At 35.0% G+C, this 25,076-nt stretch overlaps 1 protein-coding gene across 1 annotated transcript in view; it reads right to left on the bottom strand.

The window, feature by feature from the left end:
* GPATCH2 (G-patch domain containing 2) overlaps window positions 1–25,076 on the bottom strand; it is a 124,400-nt gene that overhangs the window by 33,928 nt on the left and 65,396 nt on the right. The window contains exons 6-7 of the mRNA XM_032683511.1: window positions 3,831–3,895; window positions 1,488–1,527 (exon numbers count right to left, since the gene is read on the bottom strand). Coding sequence (XP_032539402.1) covers window positions 1,488–1,527; window positions 3,831–3,895 — 105 coding nt within the window. The remainder of the gene's footprint in view (window positions 1–1,487; window positions 1,528–3,830; window positions 3,896–25,076) is intronic.

Genomic DNA, 25,076 nt, shown 5'->3' with positions numbered 1-25,076 from the left:
ATATAAAATTAATTCAAACCTACTATTATCTGAGAAAAATGGATTAATTTGTCACTATATACCAGTTAAGCAGACATTTCTCACCCTCTGTGCTGACTGGATAGTGCTGGTATGTATGGTGTGCATTAATGTATTTCTCATCATGGAAATTTCCATATTTTTCAGCTTAGAATCTTTTAAAGAAGTAAACAGTACAACTTCAGTTAACTAATCTGTTGAGACAATCAATATTTTAGAAACCCACATGAAAAAAAATTACTCAAACTCACAGTAACCTAGTTCTTTTTTATATGTTTGTTTCACTAGGAAATGTATTTCAAAATAATGAGAGTTAAATGTGAATTATGTAAACCTGTCAGTCAGCTGACATATTGCAACATGCTAGAAGTTCACAACCTACAGCTAAAACTAACATGTTTTATTGACTCTGGCACTTTTGGGTAAGTAATATGGCTTGCTCTGGAGTTCAGAAGAAGAGGGGGGAACAGGAAAGATTTAAACTATGACTTATTGGAACTACAAGTGTTCATGATGGATCATCCTAAGATGAACCTTCCAAAGACTGTTTAGATTTTATTTCCTTTTAAAATTTCAAATCTATTCACATTTGTAAATACAATAGCAAACTGGCACAGATCTTTTCCAACTTAGTTGATTCTGTGAAATCAACTGCGTGATATCAATTTTTTCCAAGTTAAAAAAATAGAACTTTTGTCTTAAATTTCAATGCATTAATGACATATTCAACTACTTTTACTGAATGGTTGAAGTTAACTACACATTTATGAAATGAAATCAGATTTATTTTCATATTTTATAGTCCTGGACAGTATGTTCTGTTTAGACCTTACTACCATCCATAAAGACAGGTATTCCTCCATGGCTGAAAACAAGCTGAAGTGTCATGTTGCTAATCAAATATTAAACATATCTTCACATTCCCTCAACCACATCTCTAGGCTTGGATCTCCTAAGTCTTACATTCTAGGGCCTCAGCAGATGAAGTAATTTTCACCAATATCTGCACCATGATGGAGATTTAACAGCTCCTTTTTTACTGCTGTGGTCATTGTAACCAATGAAATGCAGAAAAATGGAACTGAAGATCTTCCTGTAGAAGCCTGCCTATTCTTGTCAAAGTATTTCTTGATTTTGGGAGTGAAATGTTTTGCTTTCCAGCATTTTGAGAAATGCAATATTTGGAGATACTACGATTTGACAAAATAATTAAAAAAAATTCAGGATTTTCATTTAAACTTTAAAACCTCGAAGATACTTCACTGAAATTAAGTGACTAATTAAAGATTTTTAATTAAGAGAATTTTGGAAATGCACCGCTGTTAATATGTTTGCTTACAAGAAAATATGAAATTATACCTGCTTTGTTTATAATTTCTTAAAATATTAGCCCACTACCTCTGGAGTAGAGGTAGTTAAAGTTCTTTATACATCCCTAGTAAACTGTTCTTGATCAAAGCAGTTCTTACCTGGCTATGTTCCTTCCTAGCCCCAGGGCTAAACCAGTGACTGTGGGAGAAAAAGAAAAGACAGTTTAACAATATAACTAACAAAGCACATGCTGTCATATGACCAGTCTGTGCGTGCTTTTGGGTATTTTATTGCCTGCCAGGAAAATATAGCCTTTGGCTATGCTTTATTTTAATGGGATATTTTTATTGAACTCTCTAAGTCTGTTACAGTTCTGAAAGAATGCATCACAGATTTCACTTCTGAGAAGTTACTGGCTTTATAGGTAATTATATTTTGTCAAACAAGCTAAAATAATACATAAATGATGGTATTTTAATACTACTATGCACGTGCTATAAATAAAAGTAATTTATTATTTAGTACTGAAGTGGTAGTTATTAATGATTATAGCTGAAAAGACTTCAACATACTTTGGACTACCTGATAGTTGTTAACGTAGTATTTCACAAACTGAGGTCTGAGTTAGAATCTAAAGAGAAATTCCAAGTTTGTAAATTCAGTGGCTTCATATCTCCATACAACTACAGAATTTTGACTATCAGCAGCCTTATTTCAGAGATATAAAAATTTGGACTGAGATGTTGACATGCAGGGATGAGAACGTGCCTCTTCCCTCAACAGCAGTAAAAGCACAATAATACTGGTTCGCATACACACAGTGATCACACAGAACCGAATAACCATCTGAAGGGAGCTGTAGCAAGAATTATACAAACCTCCACACTTGCAAAATGAAAATGAAAAAACCCAAGGGGGATCTCAAGTTACATATAGTATCTACATATTATTCATGTAAGCAAGCAATAGGTTTTGGTTAAAGGATAAAATAATTTCATCCATTACAATATGCACAAAAAAGAATATCTGCTATTATACTTGTAACTTCCTCTAGAAGTACAACCAAAGATTATAAACTTAACCTAGTCATGCTTTTTTTGAAGTAGTGACATTCAATACAGTTTCATCCTATTCCCCCCCACCAGCAGCCACATAATGATGTTTAAACTTTAATTAGCATACTGAGAAGATGCAAATTCCATGGAACTGTTCTGTCTAAATCACTTTTATTTTTAAGTCACAAATCTGAAAGTCTTGTGGCTTTTTGTCACTCAGTTTTTCTGAGTTTGCTGATAAGCAGTCAACCTTCTCATTCTTGTATAAAAGACCAGCTGTCACCAAAACCTTCATACTGCTTACTCCTTTTTCTACTTTTAAGGTGATTAAGGAAAGGGAGTTGGAAATGAAAAAGGACTGGCAGCAATGAAGTTAAAAGTATACCTGAGATAAGGTAGACATCTATATATTTTGGACATGAAACATTCATCAACTGCACTGAATAGTTCAAAATCTGGCGAAAACAGGGAGATTTCATATACACACAACTTTGATGTTGGCAGGGGAATGAAAAGTACAAATTTGCAGATAATTCAAAACACAAGGTCACAAACATCCAGAAGCTGATGAAGATAAGAAATATAATGGCTTAGATCTAAATTCCACATAGATGAGTGTCTTGTCTCTGATCAGTGTCAACAGCAAACACTCAAGGAGGAGTGGCAAACTGGGGTATCCTCATCCACATAAACTCTTGTGGATTGTGGCAAATCAGTTGATTACAGACTAAATAATTAGTAACACATATCTCTACTGAAAAAGTACATCAAAGTAATTTGAATGCATCTCATATTTAGATATTAAAAATCTTTCATAAAGAATAAGACCTCTTGTAATGGGAAAGTAATATTCACGTCACACTGACTTTTACAATTTTGCCCATTCACTTAATCACAGTATTATTTATTTGCTTGTTTGTTTTATTAAAATAAACAAAAGTAAACCCCATAAAATATCAGTTGAATTACTTAAGGGTAGAAATAACTTATGAAATCAAAACGTCTTGAATTCACACAAACATTATCAAGTTATGGGGTGAAACAGAAGTGGATTAGTATCATAGAACAGTTGGTACTAAGGATCTGATGTTTGCAGTATCCTTGCCTTGGCAAGTTCTGTTTTAAACTCTGGATGCTTGGTCTAGTAGCGGTTAGAACATACAAACGCATCCCCAAATATACCATTTCCTCATCATGTATGTCTGTATTTTAAATTTCTGATTTGAAAAATAAAAGAAAATTTAATATTCTTATTCTAGTATTTGAAAGAGATAACAAATAAATAATGCTCTTAAATGTTGCCACCTGAAGAGAACAAGAGCATACAGTAATTACATACTAGAATAACTAAATAAACGGAATTACATTCCCTAGTTACTTATATTTAAACAATTAATTCAGTATCTTTTTTTTGAAATTATTGTAACTCCCATCACTGATACTCACTCATGGTGAAGAGAATCCTGGGCCAAATGAACCGTTTTCCTGCTACCGCCTGGTCCTGGTGTTATCTAATGGAAAAAACATAGGAAAAAAGAAGTCTTTGAATAATGGGGCAGCATATACACAAAATGATTGTTTATTAGGAATATATCACAAATATTAAATACAAAATAGAGACAGCATATAGATGCAGTAAATGCAATTAGCAAAATCTGCAATTTTTAAGTAAATTCTGAGTGCAGGAAGTGTTATACAAGATTTGGCAAAATCCTTTATGTGCAATTCTGATTGGATGTCAGGTATAAAAGACATTTACAAATGTCAAGGCCCTAACTTACTTTTTTTAAAAGTTCATGAATGCTTTATCTCCTAAAAATGAAAGTTAGATGTTTTGAAAATCATAGTCAATATACTGTCCTTATTTATGGCTAATACAGAAATAAATTTAGTAAAAAAACCACCTCCCAACCTTTGTATCCCAACACAAACCTTTTGAAATTCAAGTTGATGTGGGATAGAAAGCAAAGGTAAAATAATTTTTACCACACTTTACTGTAGTCAGATGTTCTGCCAGGCTCGAAAGGAGACCACAAAAACTCAATGATAATACATTTATATGGCTCAGGTTTGCCAACAGTACATAAGGAGGAGATTCACAGATAAAAGCGGTCTACTTGTTACTACAAGAACAGTGAGCTCAACTTTTAAAGAAAAATATCCCTATTAATCTGGCGTTGTAATGGAGAAAAGTCAGGATAGTTGAAGCTCCAAGTCTGGAAAACTTTCGAAGAATGCTCACTGGATAATTTGAAAGCTCCACGCGATTAAAGTATTTGAGTAAAATGTACTTCTTTGACCTGAAGAATGATGTCACTTGGGGCTGAACTGAGAAAAAAATGAAGTGCTGTCACTTTTCTGATGTGGATTAAAAAGAATTGGTAATATCTTAAATCTGAAATATCTATGCAAACATACAAATCTCTAGTAGAGGAAATCATGGCAGCTACATGGGAGAACAGCACCTACTGATTTACCCTCATTTTGTTGTTTTACTAGACTGATTGAGGCCTTACACAGCCATGTGATAATAATAAAACACCGACCAAACGTTACTTTTTAAATGTCATAGTTCATCTAATAATAAAAGTGAGATAGGGCCATTCACAAAGACAGGTCTGTAAATATGAGAAGGTATTTTAATATGAAATTTCTAAATTTTAAGATTAATAACTAAACTGTTACCTTAACACTATAGGTAAACATGCAGCTCAGCTCTTGAGAGTTATATCCTGCATTAATCTCAAAATGAGGTTTTCATGCTATTCCAGTGGGTATCCCTGGAATATAGTAATCCATTTTCTACACTGTGGCTATAAGAAAAGCCGACTGTGCCTATGTCATGCTTTGTTAGAGGTTCATGATCACATTATCTCATGGTGGACCTGACACTTTTATTCAGTTTACAGTATGTTCTGTGTACAGGCAACTTATTTCCTTTGCCAGGGCTGCTGACAACCTTTTCCACACTATATTAATCTTGTTTACAGACTTTATCTTGGTACAAATATCAGAAAACCGAACTTTTTATCTCAGGGAGAAAATAAACAACATGTTGACAGAAGCAAAAGCTATTTTCTGGACTAAAATTGGTTGTTTACCTACAGCCATACTTATGGAAACAAGTTTAAGTTTCCAGCTTACTCAAAATACATAATCTGAAATTTAATAAGCATGGAAATTTCAAGAAAATTCTCCTGATAAATTGCCAGTTTTAAAATAATACAGAAACCACAGAAGTATGTTTTTCCACTAATTTATATGAGAATATGAACTTGTTTGGAATTCAGTTACAACCGATGACAAAGTGCACTGCTCAGGTTTCTCCTGCACACCCCAGATAGCTTCAGTTACCAAGCAGACACAGAATATTTATAAAACTAAGCTCATAATGCATACATATACAGGCCTTTGCATAAAACTGACTGCTGATTATTGTAAGATTCACAATATGTTAGTCCAAATTAATTCCTATTTGCAAAACTTACCTAGGGTGTAAAAAGCTAAACCAAAGCCCATTGAGCCCACCTTCATCTGCTAACTCACTCTTACAAAAATCTCCAAAGATCTGCTGAATCTCCACAGAAGTAAGGGCCAAGTGCTCCAGAAAACGACAGTAAGTTGCAGGACACTACAATCAAAACCAATACCCTCTCAACTGTTGAGATTCTTTATCTATGCAAAACCCCAGTTGCTATCTATCTGTTCAATTGTTAAGCAACAAAATCCCAGTGCACAAGAAGAAACCGGGGGTAAAGCAGGTACTGTCTTTCCCTTGGGTTCTTACAAACAGCACTGAAAGCTTGCAAAACTAAGATTTTTTTTTTTTTCAATTGAATGTATGCTAGTGTGCACATATGTGTATGAGGGAACCAGAGCTGCTGTGATGAGAGTGTTAAGAACACTGACAGACTGGGCCTGCTTTAAATTTTAAACTCAGTTCATTAATTAACATTACTTCTTGGCAATGGGTCACTTCTCACACAGTAGTAAACATCCTCTGATACACAAGTGTTTTACTTTTTAACACTTGCATGCTAAATTAGCCATAAGTACACAATATCCTAGAACTGATACTGCAGAGTCAGCACAGGCAGGGATGGTCCCTGATGGTTTTGCCACGGGGGTCAAGGTGACCAGGACCGAGCCATCTGAGAAAAGACATTGGAATTTAAGTGGGTTTTTCCTTCTCATTGTTTTCTCCTAGCCTGTGTCTGATGTCTTTATGTTCTGAAGGAGTGGATACCTTCTCATTTTTCTGAGAAGGGGCAAGTTAAGGGCAAACCGAAAAAGCACAGTTTGATAATTTCCAACAAATGCTACAGGCTCCTTTTGCCACATATTTCATAGGAAAAAATGCAATAGATTTTAATTTCTCTAATAATATAAGTACAGTAAATTTTTTTTTTAAATCTTTTGATGGATCAACTTTTCGGAAAAAAGCCATTGCACACTTAAAAGTGTGCACACACAACAGGAACAGAATTCTGACTTCAAAAGTTCCTTTCTATAAGACATTAAAATCCCTACAAAATGCCCAATAATAGCTTTCAAGCTTTTTAGTAGATTTAACACTGTTTCTAGAAGTTGCAGTACCCCACAACCAAACATAATCACACCCATACTGGAACTCATATAACCATAACTAATATAAAAACTGAAAGTATTTCTAACTATTTTTTCTAATTAAGATTAGCAGCTTTTAAAAAACATACTAAATGTAGCAAACCACTAGGAATTATGTCCTAGGAGATAAGGAGCAATACTGACCTCCAAAAAGTACAAAAGTAGTACTGTAGGTCTTCACACAGACCAATTGTGTTGTATCTCTACTGTGGACTAGTTGCATAAAGCAGTAAAGTAAGTAGGACTATAAATGGAAACTAGGGAAACCTTTGAGTCTCCTTACTCATCATCTTCCTCCTAGGTAAAGTCTCTCCAGGAACATATTTCACAAGAGATACTTACAGTTAATATAACTATTTAATATGAATAAAGTTTAGGGCTAAGCTTAGCTTAGCCATCACAGTGTGTCACATCCACTGTATGAAAGCCCAGCAAAATTTTGCTGGACACAAAGTAAAGGTACAGAAATGACCTAACTGCTTTCCTAAATGAAAGAACACGTTCCTTTTGCTACTCATATAAATTAACTGCTATGATCAACTACAGATTAACATATCTAAAAACCAAGTAGATTAACCAAATCTTTTAAATTCCAGGAGAAGAAAAGTCACTTGTATCTGCATTCACATATTTATAGTATCTTTCCCTAAAAACACTCTATTCACAAAATTTGAAAAGTTCTGTAGTAAATTCCATTTTCTCAGGCAGGATTTACTACAAAAGAAGTCATTTTCCAAAATGAAATGCAACTAAAATCAAATCCTGGAGAAAGGATTTTGCACTGGAAATTACAGCATGACATTGTCACTTCCATAATTTACAGATCTGTAATTGTCAATTTATAGGAAATTAAATCAAACTATGACAAGGGAAGAAATAGAAAAAAATTGATTCTCTATATTTTATTGCACTGATTAAGTGCAATTTCTTATTATTTTCAGCATCAATTTATTATTACACATTTTATAACCCTTCCCCTCCACTAGAAGCACTGGAAAGCACATACACTAAGCAAAGTTCTGGATTTAAAATACATCTTTAAAGAAATATAGATACACATTTGACTTGGAGCAATATAGAAAACTATGAAAACAAAAATAGCTTTCACAGTATACATTACTGAAACATTGCCATAACCCTAGCTTGACATTACCATTACATTTTTATTCCCTCTGAAAGCACACTCTTGCTGAAGGGCCCAAACTGACCGTTCCAGAGAAGCATCTCTGTAATGTACAGATTACCTTTAAGTGATGCTCAGCCAAACTCTACAAAGTCTTCGTGAAGACATGGTTCACTGGCAGAATAGTTCTACGCCAGTTTCTTGCTACTCTAGTTACATTTCTTTAAAATTAACCTCCTTACTAACACAGTGTTGCAAAAAATCAATGATGATTGCCATTCTGCTTGCAAAGTACATGTAAGTGATATGGAAAGAGAAAAACTTTGAGAAAAATAGGTCAAAAGACATGGACTTTAATCCTAAAGCAAATACACATCTCCCTGTATATGTTTTATTATTTTTTCTTAATGTAGTAAAAAACAAAAGAGAGAAAATAAGAATCAGTAAGTTTCTTGGCATGAAAGAATACGTTTTAGCTCCCCAATCTCTCTAGTGATCTCAAACACTGTTAAGAGTTTTCTCTACATTTCTTTTCACACAACTGATCAAACTACCTCTATCTCTTTATATACAGTTTTCAATTGAATGATTAACAGATGAAAAAGAAAATCAAGATATCAGAAACTAAAAGAAGAAAAGTTCACTACTGAACATAGTTACTTCGGGGAAAGATGGAAAATTTAAATCCCACGTATAAAAGCAAAGCAAGGATTTTCTTAGTAAACTTTTGCCATTTCACAGTTTTTCTCAGCTACTTTTAAGATAAAACCTGAATTTGAAATTAAATAAATATAAATTTAAAACTAAAAAGGACTTTTTGAAAAGAAACTGGCTTGGGTGTAAGGTTTTTTTGTTTGTTTGTTTTAAATGGTAACATTAATAGAAAATAGAAAAACACCATGTTTTGTCCTAAGTTTCTGTCAAGGGGACAAGTTTTTGCAGATTATAGAACAGGTACAGTAAATCTATGATGCATTGTAATTATATATATTAGTGCATTTCTGCTGCCTTTAGCTCTGTAATACAATAACACTGGAGGAGCTGTTAGAGAAAATAAGTACTAGTGTATGATGTAATAAAAAAATAATTGGTCTATGGAGAAAGCATTAGGTAAACTAAAAATTGTAAGTGTCCCATCTGGAAGGAAGTCAGGGATTCTTCTGAGATTCCTAACATTTCATATGAGATAGTACTATGTGGCAACTATTTCTCCAACAGCAACTCACAGCACTGCAAAAAAATGTACTGATTTGTAAGTCTTAAGAAGAAAATATAAACCAGAAACTTTTACTTTTTATTTTTAAATTAAACTCACTCATTGTTAAAAGGCAAACATAAGATTTTCTGCACTGCAAAAACACACCAGACAGCACTACTATTTCAATTTTTTATACTAGGAAAGGGGAAATCTTCAGGGTAGCTGTCTGAAATATATTAGATATGGCAACAGAACAATGGTCAAAAGTTTGCTACACCATTATTCTCTAAATATTATAAATATTCTCTAAACAATATAAATATTATTTAACAAATTTTATTTATATAAAATCAAATTTCCCTCATTTGGGAAATAGAGCTACTAAATAAATGCTGCAATAATATGCTGCATGTATAAATAAAATCTTTATTAGCATATTTTAGCTGTCTGTTTAGATATAAAACTTATCCTAGGGTGAAATCTTCACTAAATCCCGGATTTTGATTCCATTAGTGCTGAGACTGTACCCTTATTAGTTAAGAATAATCTAAAATTCTGAAATAATGTTTTAACTTGTAAAACTATCATCAATAAGTAAAGTAACCCACACAGTAATACAGGCAGAAGGAAGGAGTAGAGCAGTGATTAGGCTACTAGCCTTGACCTGAGAGATGCAGGTTCAATTCCTTGCTCTGTCACAGGCTTGCTGTTTTGACCTCTGGTAAGTTGCTTTCTGCAGCTTAGTTCCATTTGGGGAAAACACATAAACAGGACTCTCCTTTCCCCTCCTCAAAGCAAACTGTAATAGTATTTCTTCAGTTCGTTAAAGTAATGTAATACAGTGACAGCAAAGAGTGTGCCAGCAACAAAGGATGTCACCCAAGCATTTGCTTAAACTCTGCTTGAAGTACTGAAGGTGATTTTTATTCCTGCTGCCATGGGACTTATCACAGGAAACAGAAAAACACCGATATTAAATGCATTTACATATAGAAGCAGAATTACTCAGAACTCTTTGCAGGTACGAGTCGCACAATGACAGCTCACGGCAGCGCAGCTCGGAGGGGACTGAAAAGCCAAGCACACAACAAAACCCCCAGTTCCAAATCGCTGCCCAGCTTCAGTCGCAAGCTGTGAGTGGCCTCTACTGGCTGACCAAAGGCTACAGGAGTCACTAAGCTTTTGCTATGAGTTACAACCGAGGTTATTAAGTGTGGGAAGAAATGAAACAGAAAGAATATGCTAGCCAGTGCTGAATAATTCACTTGTGCTATGACTAAAAATAAAAGGCAAACACAAGATGAGTGATACAACAGATAGCAGTAAAAATACCTTTAATACCAGTGCTTTTAGACTTGGCCAAATGCCTACTGTGAAAGTATACATGCATAAGTCCATTTTCCAAAATGACAATAGAATTCAGCAGGATATACTGTGTTAGCTCTGAAGGTGAAAACAAACCTGAAATTCAAGTAGTGCATAATCTGTTTATATAAGTTATGTATTTTGTATGAAGAGTGAATACTTCAATTGTGCTATCAATAGTTTGATTTAGATGCACAATTAGGAAGCTTGTTACACCATCTGAGAAGGTATGAAACCAGAGACTACATAACTATTCTTTTCATAGATGTGCAACAAATTCGGCCTTTTCCTTATTTACAAAATTAAAATCAGTAAAATACAGAGTAATAAAAAAACAGTGAAAAACCCTGAAATATGAAAGTGCATCTATTGCCACAAAGATGATATACAATTTCCTCCAAGTACATGAAAATAACATTTTATTAAGAAAAAAAGGAGAATAAACAATAAATATTAAAAAACCCCCACAATAATTGTAGACAGGACAGCATGGAGAAAAGTTGTCCAAAACATGAAAAAAATACTTATTATTGTGCAATGTCTGTATTAAAATTAAAAAAAAAAAATAATTAAAAACAATAGGGCCAGTAGCAAGAAAGTGATTTTTTTACTTCAATTTTCTTTTCTATAGGAAAAGAAAATTTCTTTTCTAGGAATATGTACCCGATTTGCCATTCTCTCACATTTTAATTGCACCTTATCAAGAAGGATTATTGTCAAACATAAGTGACTACTGATGGCAAAAGTCGATTGCCTTCATGAGCGGCTGTACAGTGCTCACACACAACACCGTACGCTGTGGTATTTCCAGCTCTCGTTCTGAATTCTGCCCCATTTCAGAGTTCTACCTCATTTCAGAATTCAGTCCCATTATCTCCACTGCTCAAAATTGTTCACAGGGTTATCTAGCTGACATAGAAGATAACCCTCCATCTCACTAGACACCACTGGGATATGACATGCTGACCCACAGTAAGCCCTGATTATTAGCTTGAAACATACACCATATAAATGGAGCTTTGAGCCAAATAATTTGTTTTAAAGTATTTTCATTTTACTTATACATTAAAACTCATTTTAAACATGCTGACACGAGTTCCATTAATCTATACAGTCATGAACATATTTAGACATGTTAATGTTAGAATCTGACTATTATCAGAAAACAGATAAAAAATACTGACTAAAATACAGCAAGTAATGTCTTTTTCTTTACAAAAAAAGACCAGAGATTTTAGTTTAATAAATTATAATTTAATGAAAAACAAATGACCATCCACTGTAATTAAATAGAATCCCAATTGTCTGCATTGCACTGAAGCCCACAGTCTTTTAGTTTCATCGAAAAAAGGCTCGTAGCAAACAGAAGAACAGTGAGATCTCATTCTTTCCCTCCCATCTTTTCCATACTACCAACTTTCAGTGACTGTGAAAGTGGTTAGGATTAGCAACCCCACACAGATCTGCTAGGATAACTCTCATCTAAGCCACTGAATGGTTTCCTATCGTAGCACCTACAGTTCTGTGTGATTTTACAGTCTTGAGCCAGTTAAGTTTCATTCGCATGAGAACCTCTTTGAAAACCCTTTGTTTTTTCAAAGGGGCACCCAATGAGCGATATCACAGCCTGGACAAGAAAAAACACACACAGTACCTAAACTATTTTCAGGAGAAGGAGATGGTAGGAAGACTGAGCACAAGAGAATGCTGATAGCGTTGTACCAAAAAATTTTCCATGTGAAGAAAATAGTTCAGGTATCAGAACATTGTGGTTTAAAAGGTTACACTTTGGTAAAATTTGGAATAAAACACCTTTCAAAATCCATACAGTTTGATCAATAGCAGACACTATGAAATTTACACATTTCTGCTAAAATAAAAGCATGACCTTTTGCCCTTTGGGTTCAATAACTAGTACCCACAAAACAATTTTTCTTCATTTCAACTGAAATTTGCACCAGAAGGGCTCACAACAGTGGTGAAACAGTGGGAAAAAGGCTATAGGGGAGTTTCATGCACAAACTTAACCAGTTTCACTACTGACAGTATTACATGTGGATGACACTTTCCATTATTTTGAACTTGCCTGTACATAAATATTTTACACAGCAAGCTTACATGACTAGTAGATTTTAGAAATCCTGTATTTGCCACTTTCTCTACCATCTGAACTTACTATACAACCATAAGCATTGTTTCAAATTGTAAATGCCAGTAGAGATGAAAAGGAGAAGCAAGCAGAAGCTCAGAAATCAACTTTTCACTGGGCATTTTTAAGGTCAAGCTAAATTCAGGCTTAAGATATATTTTCTACTTTTCTCCCTAAGCAAAATGATGTAGAAATAAAATGCATTTTGAAACACGTTACAATAAATATAATTTTTCTTAGTGAGACATTCTCAAGCTTTTCTATCACCTTCAAATATAAATAATTCATGACTTCTACTATAGAAGAAATGGAAACAAGTAGGTTCTAATAGAAAAAAAAATCAAAAGTGGGAATTCCACTCATACATTTTAAAAGAAACTGTCAAGCTTGTTAGGCTTAATAGCAGTGCCACACTGGGATATCACCTGGGTATGGCTGCATTGCATTTTGTAATTTCTAACATAATGCAGATACCAAAGATGTATCCTACTGAATGTTAAGCTCATGAATGGATTGTGCAAAGTCATCAGCAACTTTGATTTGAAGACTAAACTGTATTATCTAACTCTCAAATCCCTACTTATCAGTAAATGTGCTCCCAAGTTCTCTTTGTATGATATCAAGACCTACATGATGGAAAACATCACAGTATGCTCCTAAGAGAGCCTAGAGTTCCTTAAGGTAATTTAAACTTGTAATGCATTATAACGATATCTATTCCAAAACATTAATTCATAAAGAAAGGGACACCTGTGTTCCAGGAGCAGAATGCTGCTTCTATCTGTTACCCTCTCCTCCAGCAGGATGAAATAGCATTGCTTGTTTTGTACTGTCAAGTAAACTTAATTTTACAAACAATGCTTCTGTCAGAAAGCTGTGTTCAGTATGAGAAAAAATTTTGCTCTTAGAAAACTTAAAACAATGCACAGAAAACAGAGTTTAAGGTGTGTGTCTGTGTGACTGAGGGCAGGAAAACGTGTCCAACTCAGTGGCTTTCTCTATTGCAAGATGCACTGTACTCATTTACAGGCTCTTCTGTTCCTGGAAATTACATGGAGGAAGGACTATTCACTTTGCCCTGATGTCTCTGGTAGCACCAATTTTACTTTGCTGGCCAGATCTATGAGAATAGGTTTTGGTCACTATGGAACACATTAGTTGCCTTAGGCTTCTAAAATTCCTGATAAAACTATGCACAAGAAACTTTTGGCTACCAAAAGCATACCCTCTACTTAAAAAGCATCACTGTAGAAACAAGGACAAGAGGAGTAACTCGTTTTTTGGGTCCTGACCATACAGAGGGTCAAGTAAAGAATATTTTTTCTCTCTGCTGCAAGTGTTTAACATGTTGCAGGGCACAGAACAGACACAAAGTACTAAAGCACATTTGCTGGGTCCTGGAGAAGACTGACTTTCCACCCATCTCAGGGTAGACATCATACTTCACAGAATTCTGGCCTGTGGCTATCAGCACGCCTTGCAAAATGCCAAGTTGCCCTTGGGGAGTTAGAGCATTATTTTACCTATTATTACAGGATGAAAAAGAAAAGAAGCCAAAGAGAGGGTCTTTGACACAGAGAAGATCTTGAATCAATTACCAACATTCTACATTTATATGAGTATGCTATCTGAAAATACTTATAGCCAACTTAGACCCTAATAAAGACAAACTGCCCTTAAAACTTACACCTTGCGTAACAGTATGACATGACTCACCAAAACAATGTCCAAGACAGGGAGATGGAAGGAGGAGAATTCTGACGTGGAAATACAGCTATTTATGTATGTGTTCAGCTATTTATGAGTGACAGCCTTGGTGCTAAAAATTTATACATGCCCAGAAGCTTCCATAGACTATTTGGGTACATTCTGACAATCTCCACGATGCAAACTTCACTTTCAGTCAAGGGAAATATTTTTACTACCAGTACGAAAAATAAGCATTCTTCTGTGGGATGCTGGAATACATATTTGATTTTAGTTTGGGAAGGAAGGAATAGGAAAATGAGCCAGAATGAAAGCAGAAGGTACTGTGTGCAAATATTACCACAAAAAAATGAAAGTATTTGGAAAAGCACACCTTCACAGAAATCTACAGTAAGATAAAAACTAAGAGATGGTTGAAAGATAATAATAACTATCTCCTTAAAAAAATGGTGCTTGTGGAATTCTTTGAATCTCTCTGCTTTGTTCAAGGCTCAAAGATATCAGGTCAATATAACCAAATTTATGTTCTCTACCATCCCAAAGATGGTGGAGTAAATACCATCAACACAAAATCTTGCTGAACCCACTACTTGCCTTTCAATTTGGTTGTGGTACAATCTTAGCCAAAGTTTTTAAAGTGAGTTATTAAGTTTTCATTTCACTTGCTGCCAAAGCATATCTGTGATGTTTGCTTACTAAATGTAGCCTTCAGGATCAGTACCTTCTATTTAGCTACTCGAGCAATACTATGCTGATAAACTATTTCCTACCAAATATCTAAAAGTTTACACAGTACCAGAATGGAGACTAAATTGAGGGAACTCAGAACATTATTAAGGCTGATTTAGTGTGCAGGCAGGTTTAACACTAGAAAACATGGTAGGCTCCAAACTGTTGATAAGATGCTGGTCAAGATAAAGCTCATCTATTTACCTGTTAACTGGACACCAATAGCATAAATACAGCATTCCACAAAGTTAACTGGAAACTGTTACAGTTAAAGAGAGTTACAGAAACTATGAGTTTAAGAAGAATTGTAGAAAATAAACAGTTCAATTAATGGGGAAAAAAAAAAACAGTCACATGGGTAACTTTGGCTGAATCTCTTAAAAAATTGCATTTGATGGCAGCATGCAAGAAATTGTATATATTGGTAGAAAACAGTTTTGTATGTATCATACCCTCGATAGTGTTAAATTGTGAGAGTGGCCAAGAAGAAAAATTGAGGGAAACAGCCATTTTAATTTGGCATTACGACACACAAATATTTAAGTGGGAAAAACCAAAATAAATGTTGAGTTTTTATAAACTACTTTAAAAATAATAAGCATATAGTGATGTATTAATTAGATGGAATGCTGTTGGCAAGAAATAATGTTCACTGAAAAGGTGCCATAAGTGCCATGAAATATTTGGGAACATTTTCAAGTTCTTCCAGCATATAGCCATGTATTGAGGAAAATATTGAATGGAAAAAAGAAAACTTCCAGAAAATTCTGGAAAGTTTTCAAAGCAGTTCCTATTAATAAGGACTGATTCATCCTACTTTTAAATGAGAGGTCATCTACCCATCAAAGGCAGCGCCTACTGAGGGAATGTCCATTCCCTGGAGTGGGGGAAAATATGGCATTAGTTACGTGGCTCAAGACACCTTCTTGGAAAAGTAACAGACACCTATAATAATCTTTAGGAAAAAAAAATAAATCTTTCCAACTCTCAAACTAAGGGATGTGGACATACACCCTCTGCCTAGCTCATCATCCATAACAGCAAACAAACGAGGTTCAAACACAATCAATTGTCCTGAACACTGAAAATTTCATATTCATCTAACTTGATACACAAAGAAATGCTCTATTGTTTTTTTTTAAAGACACCGTTAAAAGTATGTGCCTCATCTCCTTCCACAGCTAAACAGTTTATCTCTGGTGCCAGGGTAAAAGCAGTGGGTAAACTCCTATTCCCATGAAACCCTTTCAGAAATATATTTGACTTCAGTCAACTACAGGAATTCACATTTATTTCCTCTTTATACTTGGAGATCTGTGAGATCAACTTTGGAAGTTTCTGCTTTAACCAAATTCCTACTTATTTCTATCATAAGGTATGGGGAAGGTACTACTGCTTTCATTGATTCAAAGTGAAAGCCCATCAGCTACAGAAGCTTTTATATCAAAATACTCAAGAGAGATTTTGTGGCTAAAATTAACAAGAGTATATTTTCCATTTGTACTTTAGCTCAAAGTCTCCAAAGTTATTTCCTATAATTTTGTATGATCCACCATTAGAGCACCATTTCACTGTGATAAACAATTCCTCTTTCCTATTGTGGGATTTTTCCAAATCCCTGGAATTCTCTGAATGGACTTCATTCGTCTTTAGATATCATTGTTTACTATGTGCAAAAACATTTCTAGTGAAAGGCAAAATAAGAAAACAACACAGTGCTCTGGATTGATTAAAGAATTAAGTAACATTATAGTTTGTTAATCTAAATATTTGTGCTATTTCTGCCATTTAAAAATATTTAAGAAGAATACTATCTCCAAGATTTAATTTTGGAAGTCAAATGATAAACATAAGAACAGAGAACAGCAGGGGAAAAAAACCTTGATACATGAAAACAGAGATGTGACATAGTTCCAGAATATCTTTAGGCAATTGGAGCATGTTTTCTTCATTATGCCAATAGGCTTAACATTTTAAAATTTACAAAACTTAGGATCAGGAGCAAGTGATAGGAGGACCAAGGGATGCTGTTTTGACTCTGTAGGTATATCTGTATTAATTTTTCAAAACATATTATGTTTAGAAATTACTGCAGTTTAAATAAGGGAGCTACTTTTAAAATCCAAATATTTCAGTGTCTGTTCTCTTTCCACCTGACATCAGAGTCAGTCTTCGTGCAAAAGAATAGACACTATTCTTCGTAGGAATAATAATTTTGTCCCAAAAGGGCTTCAGGATTCTGATCTACACAGAAGTGTTCACCCATTTTTGCATCCTCACAAAAGGCTATTTATGCTTTGGTTTCTATTAAAAGATACTTATGTTTTTTAAACCAGGTAAAATACTGCGATAGATCCATGGCAGAGTTACAGAATCACTACTGATGAAATTAAGTAAAACATTACAAATATGGGACCTCAGTAAGGAAACTGGAGACATAGGATGAGGTTTAGCTTCCCATTGCCCCTCTAGTTTAATACAATTCTGGAAAAGAAGTCCCTTAAAGTTTAAGTTTGCACAGTTTCTCAGGAATCTTCACTATGTACATGACTAACAACTTTTGAACGGAAAAAAGTTTTACGCCCAGTATATCAAGCTCTTTCCTTCCATCTTTGGATTACATTCCCTCACATAGCAAAAACATAAACCTGCAGACAATGGTGCAGATAACAAGCAGTGTGGTAGACTAAAAAGACCTAGTAAAAACCAAACAAAAACCCACTAATTCCCCCAAAGCTGAGCCGCTCATTTTAATGGAGCACTTAGGTTTTCACTAGGTGTCTAAAAAGGGAATAAACACCGGAGATGAGACAATATCCCTCACAATTGTTTTTAAAGTTTGCTGACTTCAGAACTCATAAAACTCTGGGCTGATTAGGACAGGATGTACTTACAACCCTTTGCATGCATTAAAACAGTCCTCATCTATTATTGAATCATCACTCAAATTCAGCTCATGGAAGTGAAAATCGTAGAGTTCAAAACATGAAGTTTTAAGGATGCCACGCAGTAACAGAATAATAGTGTGGGTAATCTTTAAAATACTTGAAAATGGAAAGCCCTAGGAACCCTAAAGGCAGCAGTGTCACTTTTACTTAATGTATGATATACATATCTTAAAAGCTGGATTTTTCCTAATACATAAAAAATGCATTTCAACTAAGAGTATTTCTCAGCCATATGACTCAGATCCATAAATAAAAATGTCTCGATTGAACTGTAATTTCCAAAAGCAGACTTTGTTAGGTGTCTCAAATAGATCTGTATGCACCATTTTAGGGGTGGAACAAATATCAACTTTATTTTCTAAAACCCACCCTTCCTGCTGGCTTTCTGGAGTGACTTTAGTCAAAGTGTTGCAACCCACATGTCAAGACAAGCCTTTTATCGTACCAGAAATGGTATTTCATCTCCACTTGTCTCTTCTTTATTTGAATTACTTGGGGATATAGTTGCAACATCAACACGTTCCCAACATACTGAAGTTTTAAGCAAAGCGTTTTCTGATGAAATAATTTGGTATAATACGTATTTTCCCTAACAGGAAATTAAAAAAGATCAAGTAAAACAGCAACAAACGTGCTGGGTGCATCGTCACTGTAGTGTTTGTGCATTTACCAGCCCTAGAGTAAAAACGCAAGCATGCAAACAACAAATGTCTTGTTTTTCATACAGCCTTATGAATCATGGCAGCCTATTTGTAGACCTGCTGTCACTACCTGACAAACAGATAAGGACTTACATTCTATCTGAATTTATTTACTTTAAGTTTACATTAAATATAACAAGTTTATTCCAAACCAGAGGAGAAATATCTTTAAGTAGTAAATTATGTGCCTCACACGTTGACACCTCAGAGTAAGCCCACAAAACTGCCAACTCCAACATTTTAAAGTGTAAGTTGCACTTATTTGACAAAATCCCCACCTTTAGCATTTCACAAGAAAGTGAACACTACCACAAAGATTCTGTATGGATACATTACTTCCAGTTCTGTTAGTTTCCATTTCTTTTACTCTTATTTACTTTCCTGAAGGGACTAGTCTTTCAGGTGGTATAAATATGCACATTAAATGTGATATTAATTGATAAATTAATTGATAAAGCTACCATCCTTCTACTAGCTGAGGAATCAGTTCTAAAATGTACACTCATAAATATTTATATTTTCAGGACAGTAAACTTCAGATAGACTTGAAAAGGGGAATGTTAAGATCCAGAATACCCCATGTCTTCTTCCACAATGCTAGATTACAATATTTGTATTTAGCAGTTCATTATTTCACCATGAGAAAACGCTCACTGGCTTCCATTTTTGAAGTAGTTAAATGTATTTAAACTATAAATATGTTTTGGCTCTTCAGCAAAAACAAACTGCTAGATATTTGAAAAGGGCAGCTGCCACATTGTTCCCTGGGTGCAACACAATGGCAGGTCAAACTTTTGTTCCTCTTGTCCTACAAACAATTTTCAAGCCCGTGCTCAATAAATAAATTTGGTCTCAGCACTCCCAATCAGGGCTGCACAATCCCCTCAGTAGCAGACCTATGATAAATGGACTTATTTTCCCAAATCAAACACTTGAATTTAAATTCAGATGAGTTAATGCAAAGGTCAACATTGTAATCAGTTCTTTTGATCTTTATAGAATTTCTAGAGTAATACATAATAAATCTGAAACAAGGCAATTTGCAGCTCTGTATGTGTGGCTGGTAATAAAAATCTTAACGATTAGAGCCTTTATGTACTTAGGGAACGTTTTATAGTAATAGCTATAGTGAGAGCCTCAATGCATGGGGAATGATGGCAATAGATAACACTGAAAGACATGATTGCTTGATTCTTTATATAGTTTATACAGTATGTATAGATTATACATTATAAATTAAAGCACAATGTATCTGAAGAGTCTCCCAATGTTTTTCTAACATTCTATTTCCGATTTGCCTCCTCCACAAAATATGGCCTCGATAAAAACTTGTGAATTTAACAACAATCTCATATATAGAGATTTTTATTGTTTCATATACTAGTACGTTACCTCAAAGAAAATAAGAAATTAAAATGTTTGTGCACAGTGTGTACATGTCTTGTTCTCTTTTTTTAAAAAAGGAAGATTGACTTTTTTGGAAGTATGTAATTAGATGTATAGTATGTCAAATTTCTTATGAACCAAAAATGATTATTAGACAAAAGGTATTTGAGTTGAAAACTGGACATGAAATCTTAGAAACAGACTGAAATGTCAGCAGTCAAATGAGGAAATACTTAAAAATAAAAGGGTAATTTGTTTTTTTAATAGTCCCTTTAAGGTTTCTTGATAATAATTAGATAACTACCTAACCATTAAAAACTGTAAAAACATCTTCCTTTCCAATATTCACAAAACAAGACATTTAAGAACTGGTGTCAGAGAACACCTTCCATAAACACACAATTATGTACTGTAGAGGCCATACTGATGAGAACACAGCTGCGATGGGCAGGGCACGTCTCAAGGATGAAGGACCACCGCCTCCCTAAGATCTTACTCTATGGTGAACTTGCCACTGGCTGTCGCAAGAGAGGAGCCCCGAAGAAAAGATTCAAGGACTCCCTGAAACAACATCTCAGCCTTGGCCATATTGATCACCATAATTGGTCTACTCTGGCCTCAAATCGGGAGGCCTGGAGACACAGCATCTATAACGCTGCGGATGCCTTTGAGAACACACGCAGGATCACTCTCGAGGAGAAAAGGCATCGCAGGAAGAACCGTGTCGTGCGGAATACACCATCTAAGGAGTCTTTTGTGCCTTTTGCAATCGGATATGTCTGTCACGTATTGGCCTCATAAGTCACCAACGTGCCTGTAACAAATGTGGATAAAGCCTTCCCAAATCTTCGTTCGCGAAGCTCAGCCATGATGTACTAGAGTAAAACCAGCCCATAGTTTAGGAACTGAAGAAAGAATATTTTTTCAGGAAAACGAAGACTAAGCAGCTGTTGGTGATGACTGCACTGTAAGGACCAAGAATTCATCCACGGGAACTGTGATTGAGATTCTCACTATCAGGACATATCAGTTGTCTACATCTATTCAGTCAAGTTGAGAGATAAATAAAATTGATCATTTGTTTACTTCCCCTATTCAGAAATCTCCTATTCTCACAGAAAACATACACATCTCTCTGGCAAAAATAAAACTCTTCTTTATCCGACTCCAAATTCTTTTAGGTGGTAATTACACAAATTAAGTATATACACCATCAGACAGACCATTACTGATATTGAATAGTGCTTGTGGGGGAAAAAACCATGAGGCTTATTGTTTGGTTTTGGTGCAAGACATCATTTCTTTCGCAACAAACAGAGCTGTGAGAGTGATCCACTTGACATGCTTGGAAGAATGTCTTAAGTCTCATCAATCGAGATAACGCAACTGTTTTAAGGTGACTACACTTGCTGCATCATATAGGGGTTATGAAGTACATCTAAGCCTAAAGAATTCTCTAAAGAATCTGACTTGATACTGCATGACAGGTCTATTAAAAGTTATCATTAGTCAAAAATCAATACACCACCTAGTATATATATAATGGATTAAAATCACAGCTGATCATCTTCAGAAATAATTACAGATGCGGAATCTTCCAATAGACATATTCCTAGCAGCACTCCAAAGAGGATGATTAAGATACTTAACCGCAAAAAGCTAAGAACACAAAACTGGGAAAAAATCCCAATATGTCAGAGTGACTTGCATGCAGGCAACCTAACTGTGGCAATTACAGACAAATCAAGCTTTCACAGCTCTAAAGCTGTCCTTTTGAAAGAGGTTGCTGGGTTTTGCTGACTGAATTATTTTGTTAAGACTCCCATCACCCCTCCTGGGAAAATATTGGTTTATCGAAACTCTGTTCAAAGGGATGGACTGACATTTGTAAAACTATCCCAGTGAGGACTTTCTCCAAGCCTTTCACTTTCTTATAAAACGCAGCAGAAGCTGCGTGCTACCAAACAACCGATAAACTCCTGAAGTGGACATCATTCCAGGATGACCCTGTTTGAGCAGGGAGGTTGGACCAGATGACCCACTGTGGTCCCTTCCAACCTGACCCATTCTGTGATCCTGTGATCTTGTGGGAACACACTGACTGAACAGTGGTGACAGGACTCTGGTTCCTCGTATCATAACTCACACACACACCATATTACTGTCTTAGCGTGAAGAGAATGGAGGGAAAGCATGACGTACAGGGCTTCAAAGATAGTAAGCTGCTACAAAGAAAAGCATGTAAATTTTAACCTCTGATTGTTAATGTAATAAATTCAAGATTGCAAGAAGGTAGATTTAGATTAGCAAAAAACAACTTTCCTAGGATAAGATCATGGATCATGAGGCAAAATGCATAGAGAGACTGCAACGATGGAGATTTTTCAGCTTTATAGAAAAATACCCAAGAACTGACTTTTTTGTTTTGAAACAGAAGGTAAGTGACAATACAAGAAAGTATGACTGATATATCATCACACTGGAGGAACTGTTTTTGCTTTTCGTGTTGTGTCAGTTTGACTACATTCATATTAGGGCTACCTGAAGAAAAAAAATGCAGCAAGATTATTATAATACATTATATTACATTATATTAGTACCTTATACACAGAGCTACATAGCACAACTAAAACCATCACCACCAAAAAAACCAAACCCACATATTAATGGCTCAAAAGCAATGTGTGAATCTCAAACTACATTTTAAACTTAGATACCTTGATGTAATGGATTGTTGCCTACAAAAAAAACAACTTGGAAGGATCTTATGAGAAAGAAAAGCACCTTAAATTTGGAAGAAAAGTTGGGAAAGGTAAGGCAGTGAAAGGATAATCCTGCTAAGACATTCAGCTCAAAAAACCATCTTTGTCACCACATTCTAAATGTGTATAAACAGGCAAGAATGATTTTGTCAAGGCTAGACAAGAAACTGTAACTGAAAATACAGAAAGATGGGAGCCTGAGCAAAAGATTAAAATTGTGTAGAAAGACAGAAAAAGAAAGGTTGTTTCTTAGCAAGAAAGCCAAATAACACGATTTAGAAAGAAAGCTAAGTCAAAGCTGACACACACTATTGACTGATATGACAAAGGCTGGGAACATTCTCCACAGAGATTAAAATGAGTGCCATATATATTAAAAAAAACGAAATAAAATAATGATAAGCCAAATGGGATACTGAAATATTAGAGGTGAGAGTGAAGAACTGTGTCAAGTGGGTACAAACAGTAGTTATGGACAATGGTTTCTTGTAAAAACTGGTTTTATTTTTCCTTCGCTAATAACAGAGCTGCATACTGAATTCTTTCTACTATTCCATCTGCTGTGTTGCCGTGGGATTTAGGTGCTGAAAAAATTAGGGGTGAGATAAGAAAGGGTTTATTTGCCAAGGCTAAGATGTTACAAGACGCGCGCCGGCCGTGCTTGAGAGGTTACATTTTATAATACCATCCATCCAATCCCAGATGTGTCCACCCTGTGGCCTTTACTCTGGTCCGCCCCGGGTCCACCCCCTTAAAATGGGTCTGGGGTGCATTTCGGGACCCCCCATTCATCCCATCTTCATCATCATCAGAGCACAAAGGGTACATAGTTACCTAATTCTTGACCGTATTCTGTGGTTTAGGTCTTGATATGCTGTTCTGCCAACAATCCAGGCCTTGCCTTGACAAGAGACTAAACATTTCTGCTGTATTCAGAAGTAGGATTGATATGGGGAGCACAGAATGGGGTAAGAGGGTTAAGGAATGTGTAAACAAGGGTGCTAGAGGGAAAAGGATAAGGGACAAGGGACAAAGGAGGGAGGTTGCTGCTTTTAAAACTTACTTAAACTTATAAGGCTTACCAATATTAGAAAAATAAAAAAACCATTAGGGGCTTAAGGCATCAGCTGGTATATCCCTATCCCGTCTTCAGCCATATAGTATATGGTATATATATAACCACAATAGTATACAATCATTTTAATGTTAAATATATTTATTTTTAAGAAAACTATGCTTGCAGAATACTAGCTACAAACTTGTTTTCAGTTGGCAGATTAGAGTCCCCCCATATGCAACTATAATTTAGTAATTAAACATTTTGGTAGTATAATTAGAGCAAATATATATAACTTGCTAAGCAAGAAATAAAATAATTAAGATGTGCAATTATACAATTACCCTGTAATTACACAGGCTTTCTAAAAACTTAGCTTGAAATGATGAACAACCATTTTAAGAGATTCCAGAATCTTTCAGAATTTATCTTGTGGAGTACATCCAAATAATCAGCTCATATCACAGATTTAAATGTTGGAATATTTTTCCTCTAGAATAAACTGTCTGCAAATGCAAACAGTAGAAATGACAGATCAGTCGTGTAATTAAAAATATCAGCAGTGATATCCATGCAAAGAGCCTGAGTTTTATAATGAAACTAATTTAGATTTTCAAGGCAGTTCCTGATGTAGAGATGCTCATATTATATAAGGTCCTTTTGCTCTACCATATTAAAGAAAAACTGAGTTGAGCCACAATACAACTGTAAAGAATGGGCCAAATGAGGCACTCCTATAACTGTTTCTATATATTCTTGGGTTAGAAACATTAGCTTTTTAAAGATGAACATTACCATAACAAAACAAACAAACAAGGCAGGATTACATCTGTTTGAAGATTCTTAGACTGGTTTAATGATTATCATGTTTCAAACCCCTGAGTTATTTTTTTCTTACAGTATGAAGATCAAGCAGAGAACAGTTGAAAAAAATGGAAGTA

This window comes from Chiroxiphia lanceolata, chromosome 3, assembly GCF_009829145.1.
Source record: "Chiroxiphia lanceolata isolate bChiLan1 chromosome 3, bChiLan1.pri, whole genome shotgun sequence".
NCBI lineage: Eukaryota > Metazoa > Chordata > Aves > Passeriformes > Pipridae > Chiroxiphia > Chiroxiphia lanceolata.
This window is presented reverse-complemented; position numbering and strand designations above follow the sequence as displayed.